We start from the raw sequence: 21867 nt of genomic DNA, 5'->3' as shown, positions 1-21867 counted from the left end.
GAACTCCCTGCCAAGGCAACCTCATATACGGATTAGGAAGTTTGAACTGGCTTACAGCATTCCCCTGTTTTGTCTCTTGAAGCCACAAAGACAAGCACATTCCCTATGGACAGGGATACACAGGAGACAAGGCCACCTCATCCAGTCCGTCTCTAGACAAGGTGACCCCAGTCCCTCCCTACCTTCACCACTCGAGGCAGTGCAGTCTGATGGAATTGACATCGTATGACTGCACGCATTTAACATTTATTTTGACTGTAAGGATGGAACCGGCGTGGTATGATTGCCTGCACTTAACATTTATTTTGACTATACGGTGGAATCGGCGTTGTGTGATTGCATCGTTTAACATTTATTTTGACGGTAAGGGTGTGAGTGCTGTGTTATGTGATTAACTCAACTACTCCTTGCCTTCCATGGAGGCTGAGGGAGGAACGGATATCCCAACTGCAGGCTAGGGATCAGCAAACAGTCCAGGCTGGCTTCTTCCCAAGGTGCGTTGAGTCCCTAGGGGAGGCGCCGCTGCTCTCTCCACAGCATTGATGGGGGCGAGAGATCAGCAGGGCCAAGGGCTCCAAGGGAAGCAAGGAGGACATGTGCAAAAATGATCAAGTCCTAGACCAGGGTGGATCTGGCCTAGCTTGAGGTGAGAGGGGTTGGGTGGGGGCTCGCTAGAAGTCCATGTCTGGCAGCCGTGGGGACACAGAAGGCTTCTCAAGCTGGACAGCACAGACAGCAGTTTCACTCCCCAGGAGAGCCCTGTCTGGTCTGTGTTTCCCAAGTCTGTGGGAGCGCCGCCGGGTCCTTCACTCGGCCACATCAATGGATAGCATGGCCTTGATGGCTGGGAATTTGTTGCAGGAGAAGTCGGCGACCAGTTGCTTGGTGCCACTCCGGGTGGGAAGAATTTCAAATCGGATCCGGGACTTCTCCTTGGGACGCAGGGCTGGCACACTGATGGGGAAGGATACGGATTAAGCATTGATGTGAAAGCCGGAGAGCTCCAAGTTTGGCTCTAGCGGTGTCGGGCAAAGCGACCACTTCTTCACCTCTCTCTCTAACTGCCTCTGCTAACCTGGGTTCCTTCAGCTTTGTGACTTCCAGTTGGTGGGGAGGCAGGAAGCTAAGCCCTAAAGATCAGATTCTAGCACTGGCAATTAGGACTTCAAGTTTGATGAACTCCAAACAAAATGCAAATGAAGATCCTTGGGTACCAAGCCCCACAAAGAATGAAGATTTGAGGCCATGGGGTGCTCTCCCTGTCCTACTTAAAGACCCAGGGCAGGCCCACCTGTCCCACATCCGGCCATCCCTACAAAGCTGCTTAGACCCGGGACTTACTCGATTTTGAGGTTGCCACGTAGCAGGCCGCTGCCCTCCACCATCAGCACGCAGTCCCTCACTGGCTCATCCAGGGGGTTGGAGAAAAGCATCTGCACGTTCACGGGCTTCCGCACATGAGCTTCCTCCAGCACCTGTAGGGGGTTCCATGAGTCAGGGTGCTACCTGTATGGCCCCTGCTTGCTGCCCTGGGAGAGCTGAGCATGGTGACGGGGTGAAAGAGGAACAAGGTCTAGGATGTAGGAGGGAAGGGCGTTTCATTCAGCCGCAACTATCAGGTGCTCTCCTAACCCACGTGTGGCAGCAAGACATCACTATTATCCCTACGCTGTGGTGGGAAACAGATTCAGAGGGGGACCTGTGCTGTCCTCTGTGACTGGAAGCAATAATATGACAACTCACGGCCTCAGCTCCTCCAGAAAGGGCAGCTCCTCCTTCCAAAGACAGCCCACTGCCAGTTACTTTTCCTGAACCTTTTGATTATTTTTTTTCCTTAAGAAAAATTTTATTTCGTTTGTGTGTGTGTGTGTGTGTGTGTGTGTGTGTGTGTGTGTGTGTGGTTTCTGGCCTTTCAAGAGGCTAGAAGAGGACCTCGGCTCTTTGGAGCTGAAGTTAAAGGCCATTGTGACCATGGTTCTGGGCACCAAACATGGGCAAGAATAGTACTTGCTTAAATAGCCATCTCTCCAGCCCCTTTAGTGGTTGTCTTTCTTTTTTTACCCTTAAAGTCATTCCTGGGAGATGCCAGCTACTGAGGATACACCAAAGACTCCCAAGGTGACTCAGGTAGAGGTTCACAGCCATGGTCCCTTCTGCACTTGATCACAAGAATTGGGGCAAACAGGCTATTTTTCTGTGGTGACACACAGGCTGCCAATTTCCTTCCCAGCTTCAGGAGCCCAGACAATTCCTATGTGTCACGTTGCGGTCTTGGCAGGGCTCCAACACTGACCTGGCTGGAGTCACAGGGGATGATGTCTTGATTTGGGGTCATATAAGCAACACAAACTACTTATTCACCCCAAAAGGTGGAGACTGTCATTTATCTGATAAGCATCAGCTTCGAATCTGGGCAGACATAGCCGGCAAGAGGGATAATTACTTATCTCTCCCCTTCTAGCTAGGAACAAATGATGTCATGGAAAAAGGAAGCGAGCGTTTTGGAAATAGATGTTGAAATTGTGTGACTGGCAGATTTCTCTCTTTTCTTCCTTTGAGAAACACTGGAGATTGCTGGGTTTGTGAGTTTCTTTCCCTTGTCATAAGTGCTCATGGCTGCCATTGTATAGTGTCAAAGGCCAAGCTCAGACTGATTTGACAGCTTGGGAAACTCACATACTGGGAAAAAGAAGGACTTTCCTGCCCCAAAGCCTAGGCTGTTTTTTGACAGGCTTTAACACAGAGCAGCACATTGTGAATAAGTGAGGCATATTAAGTGCCACGATTACTATAATTTCTCTCCTGGAACTCAAGGTTTTTGTAATAATTTGAAGAGAAAAGCATAGTTTTATGCTATTAATGTATGACAATGCTCCATAAGTAGTACCAGATTCTTCTTGCTGACATTAAATTTATACATCTGTATATTTTGCTATCTTAATTGTTGTTTATTAGCCAAGTCTATAAACACACTCATTTACATTTTCAAATATCTGTTTCTTTTCTTTTTCTTGAGACAGGGTTTCTCTGTGTTCAAATATCTGTTTCTTTATCTTTATGGTTATGTATAATCTGGCTCTATAAATGCATCCACAGACTGGATGGATATGGACCACTAGCCATGAACTTGCAGATTCGCACCCCTTTGGGAAAATACTCAGATTTTATTTCCGAACTCATTGTCTAAGGTCCCCGTGTTAACCCGTGTTAACCACCAATCAGCATTAGAGGAGCCAACAGAATTTCACCCAGCGAATTCTCTTTTTATAGACTTTCTTTATGAGTTTAGAACTCTGACTGCTCTGAGTGAACCACATGTTGACTTGTTTAGTGGACAAAAATATCCCTGTTTTCTAGAAGCTCCAAAAGAGGGGAAAATGTGGAAAATTGGGTGTCTCGTATAAAAAGGCCCAAGGAAGTTCAGTACAGCCTACTTCTTGACTGGGTACAGTGATAAAGACATTATAGTATCTTTAAAGATAAATTAGACATCATGTGGAAATCTAAAAAATGTTGAACAAAATTGAATATATGAATAAAAGATGACTCCAAGGATATTTGAGGATTAGGGAGTAAAATGGGGAAAACTGACTTAATTTAAACGCTCATGGTTTTTGGGCAAGATGTTTTTACAGCCAAGCTGGTCACTGCCCAGCGTTGTTCCCCAGCTTAGGGAGTGGAAGACAACATTCAACTGTCCATCGCATCTTTGAAATGCCTTGTGAAGCAAGAGGGGCTGCACCATGCAGGGATGGCCAACAGCTTCCCTCTGGGAAGGGCGGAAGGGCAGGCGACTAGCTCGGCTGTGGCTGGGACCCACAGAGGGCGCTGCTTCTGTTTTATGAAGTTTGTGTGGCAGGATGGCGTTGACTAACAGATAAGGGGACAAATTGTTATACAAAGGTCTGTTTTTAGCTGGGACGAATGCTTAGAACGTTCTGAGGCTGTGTCACTGGTGACCAGGCCTGACTGTGAAGAGCTATCCAGAGATGCTAACCCTGAGGAAGTGACACCCTGCCAGGGGGAGTGTCTTCTCTCTCTGACAGAGTTGGAGCAGCGGACTTGGCTAAAGGACCTGCTCACTTTCCACATTGATAAATACTGGAGCCCAGCTGTAAGGCCAAGTCACTTTGGTGCAAGGCCCACGGTTGGGACGAATGCCCCACGGTGACTGTCTGGCCCCTGAGGTGGGACTGCTGCTGTCCTGAAACACAGCTGGACCAAACAGACAGCAAAAGGTTAGCTGCACAGAGAAATAGGAGCCTGCATCAAAGTGGACACCCTGGGTTCCCTCTTGATACCGGGAACCCTGGGAGCTATGGGCAGCTTAGAAGAGGTGGGACCAAGGTGGACACAATTACCTGGATCCTACACAATGGGCGCATAGGAAGCCGGAAGTGGGATTGTACAGGAAGAGACAAACGCTATGTATAGATACAGTAGGTGAAGGTGCGGCCTGATCCACAAGAGGGTCTTGTGTACACCCCTAGGGAAAATCAGCCTTTTCTGCTCACTTCCTGGTGTCTGGGGGAGGCACTCCCCACATCCTCTTACCTCCAGGGTCAGGGTGGGGTTGTCTAGGATGACGTCCCTCTCCACCACCACCTCAGCCTCATCTGTCACCTTGCATATGGCTGTGGTTCGGATCATGTTGTCCGCCTTCAGGTATCTATCGTACCGAGAGTACGCGATCTTCACAGGATGCTGTATTTCTGAAAGGAGGAGCAGGGAGTGGGCGATCTGAGGGCGAAGATGGGCTCTGAGATCGTCTTTAGAACTGAATTATGGTGGGCTGAGCCTGTAGGAGGATCAGTAGCCTATTTACTTTCATTGCTCAGATCTTGTGGTGTGTGTGTGTGTGTGTGTGTGTGTGTGTGTGTGTGTGTGTTGGTTTTGGTTTGGATTTTTAGCAGTATGTGTTTTAGCAGTATGTGTATGTGTTCCAGAATAGGGATCGGGGAGGTGCCAGGATTCAAGCCAACAAGCAGACTCCAAAAAGGGGGGACTTGCTGAGCTGAAGTACAGATGCCCCTCCCAGGCCTGGGGGATGTTAGAGAATGTGTTTCCTTCTAAGGGACAGGGTAAGAACAAGGATGCTAACCGATTGCCTAATGGCCGCAGCGATAAGGATGGCAACCCAGGAATGACTGGGAAGGGAAGCCGAGGCCTCGGCCAAATTAATGCTTCAGTCCTCCCAGCTATCCAATAAGCTGCCGTTCCAGTGTGACAGGGCCCTTGACTTCCTTCCTCTCTCTGGCTCCCCCTCACTGAAGCTGCACACACACCAGCAAGGCACACTTTAAAGACTGCAGTCTCTTCTAAGTCATGGTGAACCTCCTGTGCTTCATGGCAAACAACTCCCATGCTTCCCTGCTGCCTTAGGGAGCAAGTCCCGACTCTTAACTTGTCCCTGCCCCAACTGTCCAAAAGGCATTGCTTCCCTAAAAAGCCGCCCCGCACCTTCTTATCATTTTGTATGCAAATCAGGCATGTTTCCACCACACTTTGCCTTGTGGTTTTTCCTCATTGGAACGCCCTCCTCTAGCATCTCTCTAGGCCCTGAGGACTCTCTCTGTGGCGCTGGGAACAGGATCCAAGGCCTCGTGCAGGCTAAGCTCACATCCTATCAGCAAGCTACATTCCACCCCACTTTCCCACCACTGTAGACGGCAGGGATTTCTTCCTTCAGACAGTCTGCACACTGCTCTCCCTTCCCACAGTTGCTCTTGGTGGCCTGGGGGTAAGACAGCTAATTAGGGGAAAGCTCCTTCAGCTTTCAGATGAGAAGAACTGGCAGGAGCTGGAGAAGACCTCCTTGGGTCTGTTGATCCCCGCTTCTCAGTGGTCCAACTCTGAGGCTCAGAAAGGAAGGAGACTCACCCAGGCTTACCCAGAAAGTCCTCTAGCACTGGGACTCCAGGACTGCTTCACCTGCCTCCTCCCTGCTTTCATTCCTTTCTGCTGTCTTTACAGAGAATTAAAATACTTTTTCCTTCGTATGGAATATTTCTGGCCTACAGAAATAGGGCTTCATGGGTGAGAGCTGTATCTTTGCTAGAGTTCTTGTCTACCATTCAGGGGATCCCGAGTTCCATCCCTAGGTTTCCCCACCACCACCACCAAAACGAAAAGGCTCCTTTTATTTTTTTTTTAAGTGTCAGAGGCAAATAATAGCAACAGTTGTTTCTGATATTGAAATTTCTGCTGGAAGACAAACTGTAATGTGTGTACCTTTCGGTGAAGGTAACAGAGCTCACTTTCTCTTGGCACTCTTCCAAGATGGGCCGTATAATTAATCAGTTTCCATTAATTCTTGGTGTGAGGCAAAGAGCCACCCCACCCTTGCTGATCTGCTTTGTCAGCCTAAACTTTTCATAACAGCTCAAGGATTTTGCCAGTGTGGGCACACCTGCGCTCTAATCCCATGGAACCAACCTCCCTCTGCTCCACCTTGTTCCCATCCCATCTCTGCTGCCCTGAAGCAGCAGTGAACCTCCCAAAAGCTTAGATCTCCAAGAAAATCTGTCACTGTCATCAGGAGTCAAGAAATGGCACTCAGACCTTGGGCGCTATGGGCAACGTGGGGCAAGGGTTTAAGATCCTGGAATAGATTGCAGGCCACCCAAGGCCAAACAGACAATAGGACTGGGGGATGAGAGCAGGGTGGCAGCAACAAAAATAAGAGGTGACATTGGGTTTAACCTCAGGAAACCAAGGACCAAGACCTCAACCCATAACCACTATGGCAAAGCAAGTCCCAAGTCTCTGAAGCCTTATGTCGGACTCTGTAACATAGGACTTGAAGTCCACCTCATCTAGAAGGTCAGATGAGGTCACATTTACTATGAAAATCATGCAGGGTAGCACACAGACCTGTACAGGACGTTGCGCTGTGGCTACCAAAGCCTCCCTTCTTCCCTTGCTAGGGTGTCATAATATGAGGTTAGCACCCCAATGACGGGCCTTGCTCATAGGACAGCAACGTCCAGAGCATCAGAACTCAGGCTTACCCATGGAGGCCATTCATTACTCCACCCGTAGTGAACTGACTCACCCAAAGCCCAGCAGGAGCCCTTCTGTGATCAGCTCCTCGGGCTTATTGAGTCCCAACAACAACAGGATGAGTTACCTTCCTCGGGATCCAAGGATATTGTGGCGGAGTCCTTCCAAACTTCGTGGACAAGGGTGCCATTGTAGACGATGGTCCAGGCTGTCATGTTCACTGTCACTGTCTTCCTATCTCTTGTCAGGTTTTTGAGCATCAGGGCCAGACTGACTTCTTTGCCCACTGCCAGTGCTCCAACGACCCTGAACCTCCCAGAAATGCTGGGAGCCCCTTCCTCCCCTGCCAAATCTCTCGCAGACGTGGGGCCAAAAGATGCATTAGGTTTCAGTTTACTTAAAGCCTTCTGGTGCACTTGTCTCTCCTCACTGGAACCTGTGAGTTGGTAAAAGAAACAAAAGCAAAACAAGGACACCTCAGGGATGTGACCGCTATTCAGACAATGGATGGTATATCCAACCCCACACCCGAAAGTGACTTAGAACTAACATTGACACCCCTTTTGTGGGTCCAAGTTGCTCCCAGCAAGTGTCTGATCTTGTAAGGTCTCCATTAACACTTCCTAGTATAAGGCTTCTAGACCAACCAGTCCCTGGTCCTTTCCCCATCAAGTCTACACTGTCAGGAAACCACAGGGAAAGCTGGGTCAGTTCCTATAAATAAGCACTCTGGGGTATCATCCTTTCTTTTCTTTAAGTTAGATTTTTTTCATTTTCTGCCTCCCTCCTTTCCTCTTCCCCTCCTTCCCTTCCTTTCCCTCCTCCTTCCTTCCATCTCTTTCTCACTTCTTTTCTCTTTCTTTGGATGAAAAGTCTTTTGTGAGCCTTGAAGGACCATCATTTATAAATAAGCAACAAAGTGAGCCAAGGAGTCTTAGAATGAATCCATAAGCAAAATCAAAGTTACGTGAGAGAACTTCAAAACCCTTCCCCTGTGCCCCTGTCTTGTGTCTATAGGAACTATGGGAGTCAGAAGGTGACACTTTTGTCTGTACAAGTCAACAAGATATTCCTGTGACTGATAAGGTCCCAAGTCATGACTAGTTAGAAATTCCAAATTGCTGAGAAATTTGGACTCTCCAAACGGCAAGGGCTAATCTAGGAGGGTGCCTTTCCCGACTCAGACCCAGGCTGTGGGTGCTGCTGACTCTGACAGCAGAAGCAGTGCGTGGAGAACCCTGGTGACACCCTAAAAAGGCTTGTGGTACACTGAGAACAGAGCAGACTACTTCAAGCCCAGCTGACTAAGCAGTTCCCTTCTGGTTCCCTGCCTTGACCTGAAGACATAAGTACCATACAGCAGAAGATCCCGGCTTCCCAAGAAGACAGAAGAGTAACCGTGTTGGCATTTGTGGGCCATGTTGGTGGCCCCTAGGCTTTTTCCAACCATTGTGAGCATTTCAAGGTAAACCAGAAGGCTTACGATGGGTGCTCTCCAAGTTAGCAAGTCCTTTCCATGAATTATGTATATTTCCTGGCAGGGACTTCAGAGGCTCATGCTAAGAGAAGCTGCTGGTTTGGACTACTCTGAAATGTGGATGAAGGAAGGGATGGCCTCATCTCCAGGGATCCGCAGCCTCGTCCAAGGATCCTCCCCTGTCCCCTGCTGCAAGAAGGGAGCTGGATTACCAGGCTTGACAGCTCCTGGAGGGCCAGGTTCCTCTGGATGCCCTTCCATTCTTGCTGAGTTCTCAGTCCACACCCAGGGCTGAAGGCTGTACCGAGCTTCTGAGCCTCTGTGCCTGAGACCTTGGAGCAGGCTTTTGCACAAGGAGGTTCCAGAGCCTATATAGGTCACCCGCTGGGCTTACTCAAGACTATGCTTCCTGCTGCTGTTTTCCCAGCACAGCATTGCTATTGTGTAAATGCTTAGCAACCCATTTTATGAGCTTTTCCTGCCTGGGGCCCTCTGAGACCAACTGGCATCATTAGGCAAGAAGATCTGGATACATCACACAGCTGCTCCATCTTGTCGTGCAGGAGCTGAGGTGCTGCCAGGAGTCCTGTGGGCCCCTCTCTATTGCTTAGGAAGCTGCTAGATTTCTGGAGAGGTAGGATCAAAGAGTGAGAGTAATAGGGACTCTCACAGGCTCAGACAACCTGGTAAAAGGTACCTGAGCAAAACAGGCTATGGAAAGGCCTCATTCTAGGGAGAGCACAGACATCCAATGATGGAAGACCACCATCCCTAGTCACTAAGTCCTTGCTGCGTGCCAAGCACTGCACTTCGCACTTTATGTACATGTTTGTGTTGAGAACCAACCCTAGAGAGGCATGGCTATTCTCGTTTTACCGGCAAAGGGACAAGAGAACCGGAGATCCTACAAGCTTGTTATAAGTGGGAGGTAGGACCGAGAGTCGCCTTCCGTCCTGGTTTATTTGTTTCCTGTTTTCTACACTTGCTTTACATCATGACACTGAAAATGCCACTCTGGAACTTGCCTCTCCAGTGATAGCGTCTGCTGTGTTTTATCTACAAGGTACCTGGAGTAGGCATTCAGACAGTAGGCATTCAGAAAGTCGTCGGAATCGAAATAGAATCACTTGTGCCAATCGTGACAAAGATAAACAAATACTTGAAGCCGAGAGGTTACAAAGGGAAGAGTCCTTTTCATAAACGCCTGATAGCTGCTTTGGCAAAAAGACTACTAGAACCACGAGCTTCTTCAGAGGCCACAAATGTAACTCGACCCAAAAGAACCACAAAGACATCTGCCCTGCAATTGTCTGCTCAACCTTGCACAGCTACCACCTTGGCCAAAAAGTACCATCTCAAAACATCTGATGACATTGTCTTCATTTCTTCCTCTGAAAGCATTCTCTTCACCTCAACCCCTTTGAAGAGACCGATGGTTTTCTACGGTGCGTGTGTTCTTCCAATGCGCTACCATTCTCAAACAAGTGGGTTTCAGTTATAGACAATCTCACTGGGATTTTTTTTTGTTTTTTGTTTTTGTTTTCCATATTGACAGACTCAGGAGTATATATTGGCTGAGGACAACCTGCAAAATGTCCATCCACTGGTACCTGGTGTGGATGCCCTTGTCCTTGGAGCCAGACTCCACCTCCTGGAGCCGGTTTTCTCCTTCTGTGAACTCCAGCCAACAGCAGCAGCCACTAGTTGTCAGAGATTTCGTCTGATTTTAGGGGCACTGCGGGCACATTTAGAAGGGCGCTTTTTTGCTCCCTTCCTAGAAATTGACTTTGCGGATCAAGTGAGTCAACTACTTTCAGGTCTTTTGGGAAGAGTGAAGTATCAACCCACTGTAGAGCGCCTGTGGCCTGCTAGAGCCACAGCCAAATGCCCCTGGGCTATTTCTAAAGTGGAACTCCACCTTCAGATGGAGAACTCCTGCCGTCATTGAGAACTCTGGTGCTCCGGGTTCCCAAAGCAACTCTAATAGAGATAAGGTAGCTTCACAGCACATGGCCTTCCAAGGCGACTACAGAGGATGGAGATTTCAGGGACCATGGCGTTTGCCTCTTCAGGTGACCATACCTCTGGGCTTCTTAGGGGATGGGAACTATGAATGTATATGGCATAAGCCCACATTCCTGGATTTCTTCGTCTATTTTTTGTCAAAATGGCATTTTCTGTTTATGTTCTGGGAGGCAAAATGGACTAATAGAAAAATGTGTCCCAAAGCCCTGAGAACCACGCCTCTCCCTGTGATGTTCAATCATAGTGACATTCGTTCAGTTGTGCAATTGAGAAAGGATCACCTCTGGAGGTGGGCTGGGCTGACAGCTGTCTGTGCTCTGTGGCTGTGTAGCTCGTGTTTTAGCTGCTCTTGGTGTTTCTGTCCCCACTGGAAAAAAGCAGTTGAGCACTCGATGGTAGAGAGACACACCCTACCAGTTGTACAGAACAGACTGAACTGTAGAGGTATTGGGTAAAGGACTTTTGTCCTGTCATTCCCAGAGCTGTCCGCCCATCACTAAGTTCCTTGTGACATCACTCTGTCAGCACCAATCTTACCTTCTGGATACTTATACTTGTCTGTGACATCCAAGCGAGAGTTGCTGCCCACGGCCTTGGTGCTGATGTATTTGCCAATGGAGTAAGTGTCCAAAGAATTCTGCTTCTGGCTGCCATTGCTACTATTATAGATCCAAGTGATGCGATCGGCATTGACCTCCGCGAAGATGAAGACCATGTCAAAATTCAGGTTTATATCACCGTCTCGTATTCCATTGACGGAAGCGGGACCACACTGGAACACACCTGGCGGCCAAGACGCAGAGTTTGGATGCGTGCAAACCATGGTTAAGCTTATCCACTTCCAGCCTGCCTAGGCACTGCTTCCGAGGGCCTTCTGCCAGCATGTCAGCCTTCCGCCTTTCCCTCAGCCAAAGTGCAGCCCAGACCGTGACCCACTGACGTAGAACAGCTACCCACCACCATCACTCTGTACCAAGTCCCAGGTCCAGCTCCACTAAGACAGGCTGAACTGAATGTCCTACGTGTGTGTCACCTGGGCTGGCGCTCTAATGCCAGTCTGGTCTTGCTGTGAAGCGCTGCCTTTCTGCCTCTGAACTCACCGTGGCCCAGAGATGCACTGACCGCCCATTTCTAGAAGTCTTTCCTGAACATCTAGTGCATGGAGTTCCTCGTGCCTCTGCGTCCTAACCCCAACCTTCATTTTCTCTTCCAGTATTCAGCACAGGTAGATTATATGGACACACACACACACCCATATGTTTATAAAACTAGCAAAAAGATACACACATAATTTTTTATACTCGGGGGAAAGAGTGACCCAGATTTTTTAAACCATAAATCACAGAAAGTAAATCTGATATCTTGGCACACGCAAGACATTAGTGGGTCAGTAGTTAGTCTTGGTTCTGATACTTTATTCTCCTTTCTATTCCGTTTTGTTTTTACTTCTTGGCATGGTTACAATTCATTAACTTGATTTTATGACCTCTCACAAGTTGCACTGAAAAGTCTAAAAAGTAGCTAGAAAATATTCAAAAGGTTCCCCTCTAGCCCCAAGTTTACAAAAGGGTGTCTGTTAGCAAGGTCAGGGTAGGGACATTAACGTGACAATAAGACTGAATTTTTATTCTAAATCCTTTCATAACTTCTGAGCTGCTCTCATACTTTCAATTATTTATGTATATTATTTATATACATAGTATATATTAATTTATACATTTTTATTGTTTGAAAGAAACAACTCAAAATGAAATTAACAGTCAAGACAGGCTTCTCTAGAGGTTAGAGGCAGAGGATGAAAAACTCCAGAGAGGTAAGAGACGAAAGTGAGTGCATGGGCCCTTGGGAAAGACAAGGCACAGGGTCTAAAGGGGAGGCTAGCCTGCCAGAAGGCATACAGGAGCAGAAGCTGCAGCTATTGCCTTGGGCAGGCCTGTCCCAGAAAGAATAACAGGACTGAATCCGCAGGGCCTCTGCCCTGGGAGGACCATGCTTTCGGTGGCAGTGGTAGGAAGTAATTATTGACAAGGGCGGGTATCTTTTCCCCATTGCCTGCCATATATATGCTAGGGTTCTTCAGTGGTAGCAGCAGCTGGAGGGGCTGCAGAGGAGGTGTCCATTTAAACAGCAGCACGGGCAATACAACATAAGTTAAAAAAAAAACCTTCATCCCACTGTGCATTGGGGAGCTAGAGAGGGCTTTGGGTTACTCCCTCCTGTAAATAACAGAGCCGAGCTCCAGCAGGGATTACCTTGGCTTCTCTCCTGAGGGGTGGCATCCAGCACCTGCCATCCATTGTATGAGGGGCCTAGGTCAGTCCGCACGAACCAGCCTTCATTCCAGACATGGAAATTCCTGCAGACAGAAGCCCACGAAACTAGTGAGTGGCAACAATACATCTCCCACCAAACAATGCAGCGCCTAGTTCCTCCCTGAAGGTGCGGACTCTGTGCCAGAGATCCTGCTGGCCTTGCTGGGCATCCTCGCCCAGAAATCCTTCTCCGAGGGCTGTGAACTGAGGCTCAGAGACACGGGAGCCACAGCTCGGGTCAATGGAGGGGAGTGAGGGGTCTGCTCTGAAAAGTAAGATTCAAGGAAAAGGACCCCAAATTCACCTATAAGCTGCTCACATGTCTGGGTGAACCTTGTATTCACGAGGCAGACCAAGCAGTCCAGCGAAAATTATGGAACTGAGCTGCCCCCACTATGCTGGGGGTTTCAGATCTGGGTCTCCCAAAAATCTTGCTGCTACACAGCAAAGGGATACAGTCATTTGTCCCACCTAGGGTAAACAAAGGTCACGCAACATACAAAGGACCAGCGATTACATTAGTTTGGCCTCAAGAGAGAAATCGGTCACATGTTGGAGTTGTCAGGCAAGGCCCTCCCAGCAGCTACCGTGCCAGAATCGATGACAAAAAGGGAAATAGATCCACAGAGAACGAAAAGAGGAGCTTCTGGTGGATAGACAGAAATATTTTTGAAGAACCAAATGGAAAGTTTTAAATGCAACCTCCCTGATATCTGAAATTGGATAATTGACTGGGGGAGTTTATTAGGGGAAGAGCTGTAACAGGGGAAGGATAAACACACTCGAAGAGAGATCTGCAGATCACTTGGATTATCTAGTCTGGAAATGGGAGAGGGAAAAGAGACGGAAAAAAAAACAAACCAATAAAGTAGAGAAACAGGCACAACATAGATGCCAGACAGAGACTTACATATTAATAAAAACAAAAAGAAAAGAAAAACATGCCAATAAAGACGGTTTTATTAAGCAGTATAAATGATGACTGGGTATATGACAATAGTTTTAACCTCACTGCTATTAAAAGCAAATTAAAATGACAAAGAGAAACAGCGACAGCCATGCAGATTCTACCTGCTAGCCTAGCAGAGGTTAAAGTCTAGGCTGGGAGCCTTGTGCACTTTCAGTTAAGAAAGCAAGTGTTACTGCATTCTACCGAGGATTTAAATTGCTATGACCTTTGCAGAGGGCAATTTGGCAATGAGTATTAAGATCTCTAAAAAAATTTGCATATTCACTAAGCCAGTATTTCCACCATGAGGGATTTCTCCAGGGGGAATTTTTATGAATATGCACAGTCATCTAGGCTAGAGAACTCCAGTCCAGCATTGCTCGTGAGAGCAAGAATGCTGGAGGAAAAACTGGCCAATAAAAGAATAACCAGAAAAAATGTTGCACAGCTATAAATGGAATATCACACAGCTGTAAAATAAATGACGAGCAAAAGCTAGCATTTAACAAGGAGGGGTTCTCTAAAGGACTGCATAAAGTAAGAAAAACAAACGCAAGCTGTGTGTGCATGGTGCGCACTGTAATCCCGAGAAGCCAAATCAGGAGACTGTAAACTCCAGGCCAGACTGGGCTATGCAGTGACACACATCTCAAAACCAAAACGGACCCCACAAAAAACTAGCAACAAACAAACAACCCCCTTAAGAAATCCCAATTCAGCCAAACCAAACAAAACCAACCAACCGAACAAACAAACAAATCAGCTGGCAATTAGGTGTTCTACAATGAAAGCAGAAACCTAATTAAAAATCAGGTTAGGAAACAGTGTGCACATCTCCACATGTACACGAGTGTGTATGAATCCTTTTCAGTTAAAATCCCTTGCGGCTGGCGAGATGTCTCAGTGGGCAAAGGTATTTGCCATGCAACACTGCCAACCTGGATCGGATCTTTGGAAGAATGTAAAGGCGGAAGGAGAAAGAGTCAGCTCCACATCACTGTTCTACCCGTATGCTCAGTGCCACCCAGCCCACCTCTCGTGAACACACACAGGGTAATAATAAAATCACTAAAAACAATTGTAGAGGAGTTAGGAACTTAGCTCAGAGGTGGAGCACTTGCCTCAGAAGCTTGGGGTCTAGGTTTGGTCTCCATCATTGGAAAAGATTGAACCGAATTAGTCTCTAATGATTCAATTGTATTAGCTAAATTAACAGTTTATGATATATACAGTACATATAAAACAAATTTTACATTACTTTGTAGTGTTTCATTTTTTAATCAGGAAAGTTGTTCATTACTTGCATGACTAGAAAACAAATGCATACTATAAAATATATACAAAAGCCAAAATAGCGTGAACATAGAACATTTAGTCCTCTAACTGCCTTTAGTATATTTACTCTTTTTGTGTGTGGTGGTAGGGATCAAACCCAGGACCTTGTGTATGTTAGGTGAGCACTCTACCATTGATATACAGCCCTGCCTCTGCATTAACTCCTTTAATCAGTGACTGTATGAAATGGAGATAATTACCATCCCTTTTTGACAATTTATAAACTATGGCACCAAGAGAAGTGATCTAGCATCTTACATGGAGTGAATTTCAATTCAAATATAAGGGAGAGAAAATAGAAATATCATAATATTAGTAGGGAAAGTGAAATGGTTTAAATATATGATGAGTTATATTACACTTAAAATAATTTCATTTTGGAGGATATTCAATGGCAGGAGAGTATGTTTAGGGCTGGAGCTCAATGGTAGAGTGCTTGCCTAGCATGAAAGATGCTGGGCTCAGGGCTGGAGAGATGACTCAGTGGGCGAAGGTGATTTCTGCCAAGCCTGATGACCTGAGTTCCATCCCTGGAAGCCACATGGTGACAGATCTGATTCCCACAGGTTGTCCTTTGACATTCACAGGCTCACTGTGGCACACATATGCCCTCACATATAAACATCCATCCATCCATCCATAGACACAGGCTGTTTAGACAAATAATAGATGTAAACAAATTAAAGACTCTAGGCTAAGTACCTATCCTAAAAAACAAACAAATCCTATGACTGAGGTCATGAAGAGACTGGCTTCCAAATATGAGAAGTAATAGACAGCATCTGTCACATGTTCTATCTTGAACTTTGCAAAATGTATTACCTTCATTCTATAATCAATAAAAAGACACTAAGGAATGGATAGGAAACTATCAAATGTTAAAATGTGTGAGCAATAGGGTCATAGATGAGTTTTGCTTCTCTTAGGTTTTGAAAATTCCTATAACTGGAGAAAAAAGTCATAAAAATTATCTTCATAAAGATCCAGGAAGTCCATTTTCAAATGGTCCATAAGATTGGCTAGTCCTCACCAAGGAGGAGGCCCAGCAGCACCAGTGGGCAAGGGTGTGCTCCATAGAAGGCTGGGCGTGGGATTAAAAGGAAGCCTGGAAGAAATTGCAGAGGATTCCTGGCCTAGTCCTTCAATTTATAGGTGGGAAACTAAGTTTTTGTGGGTTTTTTTTAAAAAAAAAAACAGACAATAGAAACAGCAACAAGTAATTAAGCCACTCTAGATAGTGAGAGTATCTGTCTCTAGCTGCCCATCTTTAGAGAAGTTACAGCCCATAAAGGGGCTGGTTCCAGGATTCCCTCGGGTACCAAACTCTGCAGTGCTCAAATCCCTTCCATAAAGAGACATAACATCCAACATAATCTATGTGTAGCATCATATTCTTGACATCATCTCTAGATGACTTATAATGCCTAATATAATATAAATGTGGTATATTTCTAAATATAATATTTAGAAAATAATGAAAAGGAAAGGCCTATTGTGTTCAGACAGACAAAATCACCAAAGGCCTAAACACACTTGCAGTTCACAGTCGCTTGAGTCTGTGGGTGTGGAAATCATTCATTCACAGAGAGCTGGCTCTCTGTAAGATGCCCAGGACCCGCCCTCAGATTCTAGACCTCATGTGCTTTCTGGTAGTAGAGACCTATTATAATCTATTTCTAGATTAGTCACAAATTTACAGTGTGACTTTGGGCAAGTCATTTTTCTTTGTGGCAGCCCCGAGACATGTTTGGTCTTATTAGGAAGTGCCACTTAGTGTTTAATGTGAGCCAAGGAAGCCAGCTCTTCCATCCAAGTGGGTCAGACAGCATCCAGCCCAAGCAGATCCCACCCACCACACCACGGTGGCTGCCCCCCTTTGGAAAATACCAGGATAGGCGTGTTGGGTTTAGGAGGCTTTAGTCAGGGATAATAGCAACAGCGTTCTCTGGTGCTTTGTAGTTTTCAAACCTGCCTGAGTTCAAATTCCATCTCTGCCTTCTAGTTATGTCTTTTGGGAAAAGTATTCAACCCTTCTGTGCCTCAGCCCCTCAACTGCAAGTTGGGCCTTAAAATAATAAAATAATAACACCTATCTCATGATTTGTGAAGTGTAAACGTTAGCACCGAGCACACTCGTTGGCACACCACCGTGTACTGACTGTCGTTACTGTTGCTAAGCAACTCAAATTGATCCTCACTTTCCATAACTTAGGGCTCATGTGGATAGGAGTTGAAAGCTTCCAATATTCATGATACAAAGATTTAGACCCAAGAACTTTCTGCCTAAAATTAAGCCGTGCTTATTATAACAGGGAAGTAAGTCTGCCCTTGTTGGTGTGCTGATGTGTGGGTCTCTGGAGGGAGCAGCTAGATCTCATACCAAACACATGGTCTCAGAATAACAATGCTGTTGCAACTCAGAAGAGCTGGCAAGAGGTCTGAATATTAATCGAGTCCTAGACCAGCTCTTATGCTTCCCTGGAGGAGAAACGTGGGAAGAGAAGGACTAGGAGGCTTGCACACATCTATAGCAGGTGAGTAGCAGATCTGAAAACAAGGCTCAGGGCTCTCTGTTCTAACACCATCTAAACCTGGTTCTCCACACCCAGCTGTTAGGGAGTAGGGTGGGGAGAGGATGCCATTCCTGTTGCCTTCTGAGAAGGGATCCATTAAAAGAGTAGGAGGGCACAAGGGACAGGAATCGCCTGATTCTAAAATGACAGTGGGGCTACCCAGGTCTGTCTCTATCGGGCCCTGTTTGTCTTACAGGTGATTATATTTCGAATAAATTACTAAGCTGGCAAGAAAATAAATGCAATTTAAAAGCCCTACCTTTCTGTTTTGTTGAAGGTTCTCTAGAGGATTCCTTCCCTGGGTTCTCTCCCAGGGCTTACTCTGAATCACTGGCCTGGACATCAAATGCTATGCTGCCTTGCTAAGTAGCTACACTCAATACCCCAGTCCCTTGTCCCCAACACTGCTGTGAATTCTTTCAGTAGAGGAACCCGGACTTAAGCTATCTGATCTCCTTGCAGTTCCTGGTGTGCAGGGTCATCATGGATGGGCTAAACAGAAGGCTGCCCTTGGGTAGCCAGTTGTCTTCCTCTTATAGTGGAGTGCTGTTCCCCCAATATTTGGAACTGACTGTGAGGAGATTTCAGACACAATAACAAAGCAAAACTAGAGAAGAATAGAAAAATACTCATTTGTGGGAAGCTGGAAAACAAAACCCTTGTTCTAAGTATTGATGTCTCTAGAGAGAAGGCAGTATATCTGCAAAGCAAGGGGGAACATCCTAACACCATCCCCTGGGAAACATCCTCAAGCCCTGTGACTGTGGGTGGATTATGCGAGCTCACTCTCCTGTAGAGCCGAGGGGATGTTTCTGTTAGTTCAGTTGATGACACGGGGTTATTTATTTGCATTAACAGCTTTCCCCACTTTTTCTATTTTCACTTCATTTTATTCTATCAGACTAAACACAGCTCAGAAAAGGTGGACCTTCTTATTCCGGAAATAATAATATGTTATATAAACAATCTCAAAGTTGCACAAGAGTGCTATCAGCTCTAAAATTTACCTAGCCACGTGGACCCTCACGAGCAGTTGTGCATATGTGTCCTTTGAAACTGATTCAAGCAATGGATTCTTGACTACGAGTGTGGGGCTATAGAGACTCTCAGCTATCTATGCACATACACCATTTTCAACTGATAACAACTGATAATAATCTATCATATGGTATAACCCTAAATGGTTGTAATAATATGCATATATATCATACACACATTGCTATAAGTAGTTATACATTTCTAAGTTTTATATAACCTTCTTCTAGTCGGCATCTATTATAAATTATATATGTGTGCATATGGCCTGCTACCTGTGACAATGGCCTATTTATAATTAGAAATATATGATACCTAAACATAAAAGTTTTCTTATTTTCACCTGCAACCCAGAATAAAATGTCTTCATTCTGTCAACTAAGATGCATAGTAAATATATATAAGCTATGAGAAAATGCATTGCTTTGTTTTTGTCGTGTTTAAGAAGATAAGCTGTGCGTGATGGTGCACACCTGGAATCTCGGCACTCAGGAGCTGAGGCAGGAAGATCATGAATTGAGGTTATCCTGGGCTACGGAGTCATTCTCAGTCTCAAAAAAAAAAAGGAAATACAAGGAACAACAGCTCTAACAACAACAAGACAAAGTGACCCCTGGAGAAGGAAAAAAATATTCTTAAGTCACCTTAAGTCATCTGGTTGCTTGAATAGAAATAAATTGGTGTTTGGTTGCTGTTGTAGGAAAATCAGTAGCTACAGGATTTTAACTTCTCAAGTGGGACCAGGACTAATGGACTCTACAAACCCAGGATGGTCTGGATTTCTGGCTCTGTCCTCTACCGGCATCAGACCCTTCTACGGGCTGCAATGCAGGTCTCATGAGGGACAGGATTAGTACCGGCCGCATTTCTGCTCTCAACCATGCCTGCCTCGCAGTTACTTCCCTTCCAATCCTAGCGTGTAGCTGGGCTCTGGGGCAAGCTGGGGAAGGTTGGGGAAGGAGGTTGCTCAAACTTGGTGCTCTATGCCCAGGGAAATGGTGGTTGATGGCTTACCACACACTGTCGCTGCCTTTCTCCAGGGGATTTCCCATGGCATCGTAGTACACATCCACACTGAGGTTGCGATCTGTGTCATGAGCTGAGTTGAAGTTGGTGATCACCCGAGAGGGAACCCCCAAGCACCGCAGCACTGCAAACCAAGGTCAGTGTGAGGATGCTGGCCGTGATGACGATAGTATGTTAACGTGCCCCATTACCACCCATAAAAGCCACACCCCACCCACATACCTGTGTTGAGGGTCCCAGCAAAGACCCAGCACTGGCCATATTGAACTGGTCTGTAGCCAGATTTTTTCCAGTTCTTGAGGATCTCCACACTGCCATTCCAAGTCCTGGGGTCCAGACCACCGGCATAATTGCCACTCCAGTTCCCAGCAAGAACCCCGTTGTCATCATTGCTATTGATCTGTGTAGAAACACCCCCACATCCAAGTGAATCAATACCATGTCTTTCCCATAGGAGTGACTTCCAGGATTCAGAATGCTGGGTGGGAGATGGGGACGCCATGGGGTTTTGAGCGCACTTTTCTGTCACGAAAACTGTAACAAATCTCTCAGGGGGAGTGGAGCTCATGAATGTTTGATTGCTCTTGAATGACATCAATTCTGTACTGCAGGACGATACAGAAGTAGGGGACTCCACAGTTTGTCAGCAACAAGACTGGGCCCAGAAGTCCTCTTTGCAGAAGACAATGGCTGTCTGCTTGGGGGTGTGGGTGGTGCCTGTGGTTTGAAGTGTGTGTGTCTGGTGTGTGTGTGTGTGTGTGTGTATGAACCCGAAATTACATTAGAACTTTAACATATAACTTCTTAGAAAAAAATAAAGACAGAATATTGCTGTTCCTTTCTTCTTCGTTCATTCATTAATTTGTTCATTGATCCACTCAGCTTAAGCATGGTGCTTGTGTAAGGGACATAACTGTGATAGGACCCTGGGCGAGGACTCAGGGGACCGCAGTCTCCTTCTCCATTTCTTTTAGAGACAAACATGAAGTTCTTATAGATGAAACCATCTCAAAGGATGGGATGCTGGATCCATCAAGTCGTCTGTGGGGAAGGGGTCAGAGAGGAAGTGAGACCAGCCTTCGGTGAACAATTGTCGGAAGTGACGGCAGATGTGGAGGGACTTGTGTGTTACTCTCTACTTTTCTATAGGCCTGGATTTCTTCATAATAAAAATTACAAAAGAGAGTTGGGGATGTAGTTCAGTAGTAGGGTACTTGTCTAGCCTGTGGTATCTCAGTAGTAGGGTACTTTATGGGATAGGTGAGCAGTCCTGGGTTCGATCCCCAGTGCAAGCAGTACAGACTCACATGCCTCTTTAGATATTCTCATCTCTCCAGATGAGACAGGAGGGAGAGTTCAGAAGCCCTACCTGTCGCCCGTTTCCTTGGTGATCTTGGGAGTCAGTTTGTCTCCCTGACCACTAGGCCTTCCCATTCCAGTACAGGGGAAGTGAAAACTTGAAGCCCAGAGGAACCTTCCCAGCCGTCCAGTTTTTAGACTCCATTAAACTTTACTCTTTATCTCAACCATACAGTGAGAGGCTCGACTGAGACATCATAGATTTCTCAGCCCATCAGATCCGCCCCTTCTCTTTGGAGCACGTGGGTGTACCAGGCTTACGAGAGTGGACGCAGACACAGAAAAACCAGGACAAGCCACCAGCCTTCCCGAAGCCCCAGCGCAGAGGTGAGCTCTGTCTCACTTCTAATGGTGCCACGCCAGCTAGGGTGGCCCTGAATGTGGAAGAGCGGCAGCTCACAGGCTCCTGGGTCACGGGTGCTTCAGGGTAGGTCCCTGCTGGCTCAAAGCCCAGCACTTCAAAGTTCTGCATAAACCATAATTAGCTCCTGGCCTGACCCAGCCCAACAGGAGGGTCTGGAGAGAGCATCAGGGAGGCACGTCTGAGGAAATCGGCTCTGAGATAGAGTGGGTTGGCCCCAGGCTGGGAGTGAGTCAGCACTGAGGGAGCCGGCCGGCTTCCAGGTCCGACTCACGTACTCCAAGTGCTGGCAGGAAACGTGGCTTCTTAAGTGACCCTGAACGCGAGTTTTACTTAATCTGTTTTCATTGACCACCCCTTTATCCAAGCTCCTTGCTTTGTGAGGTTCTGCCCAGTCCCCTTTAGTCCATTCT

General features: G+C 46.5%; 1 protein-coding gene across 1 annotated transcript; it reads right to left on the bottom strand.

Moving 5' to 3' along the window:
* Positions 1-298: 298 nt before the first annotated feature.
* On the bottom strand, positions 299-20128 carry Tgm3 (transglutaminase 3). Its single transcript, XM_075962150.1, has 8 exons — positions 19957-20128; positions 19723-19858; positions 12757-12860; positions 11042-11287; positions 7130-7438; positions 4555-4712; positions 1342-1475; positions 299-954 (listed from the first exon to the last, which is right to left on the bottom strand). The coding sequence occupies exons 2-8, from the start codon at positions 19758-19760 to the stop codon at positions 807-809; spliced, it is 1137 nt and encodes a 378-aa protein (XP_075818265.1). The 5' UTR covers positions 19761-19858; positions 19957-20128; the 3' UTR covers positions 299-806.
* Between the last annotated feature and the right edge of the window lie 1739 nt (positions 20129-21867).

This window comes from Microtus pennsylvanicus, chromosome 2 (assembly GCF_037038515.1).
Source record: "Microtus pennsylvanicus isolate mMicPen1 chromosome 2, mMicPen1.hap1, whole genome shotgun sequence".
Lineage (NCBI taxonomy): Eukaryota > Metazoa > Chordata > Mammalia > Rodentia > Cricetidae > Microtus > Microtus pennsylvanicus.
Note: the sequence above shows the minus strand (reverse complement) of the source record. Positions and strands in the feature narration are given on the sequence as shown.

Bases quoted from the DNA above. Each gene is read 5' to 3' on its own strand.
- Tgm3 (XM_075962150.1), bottom strand. From the start codon at position 19,760: ATGGGAAATCCCCTGGAGAAAGGCAGCGACAGTGTGTG. The intron at 4,713-7,129 runs GTAACTCATCCT...TCCTCCTTTCAG, and splicing joins ATCCTTGGATCCCGAGGAAG to AAATACAGCATCCTGTGAAG. The intron at 955-1,341 runs GTAAGTCCCGGG...CTTCCCCATCAG, and splicing joins CGTGGCAACCTCAAAATCGA to TGTGCCAGCCCTGCGTCCCA.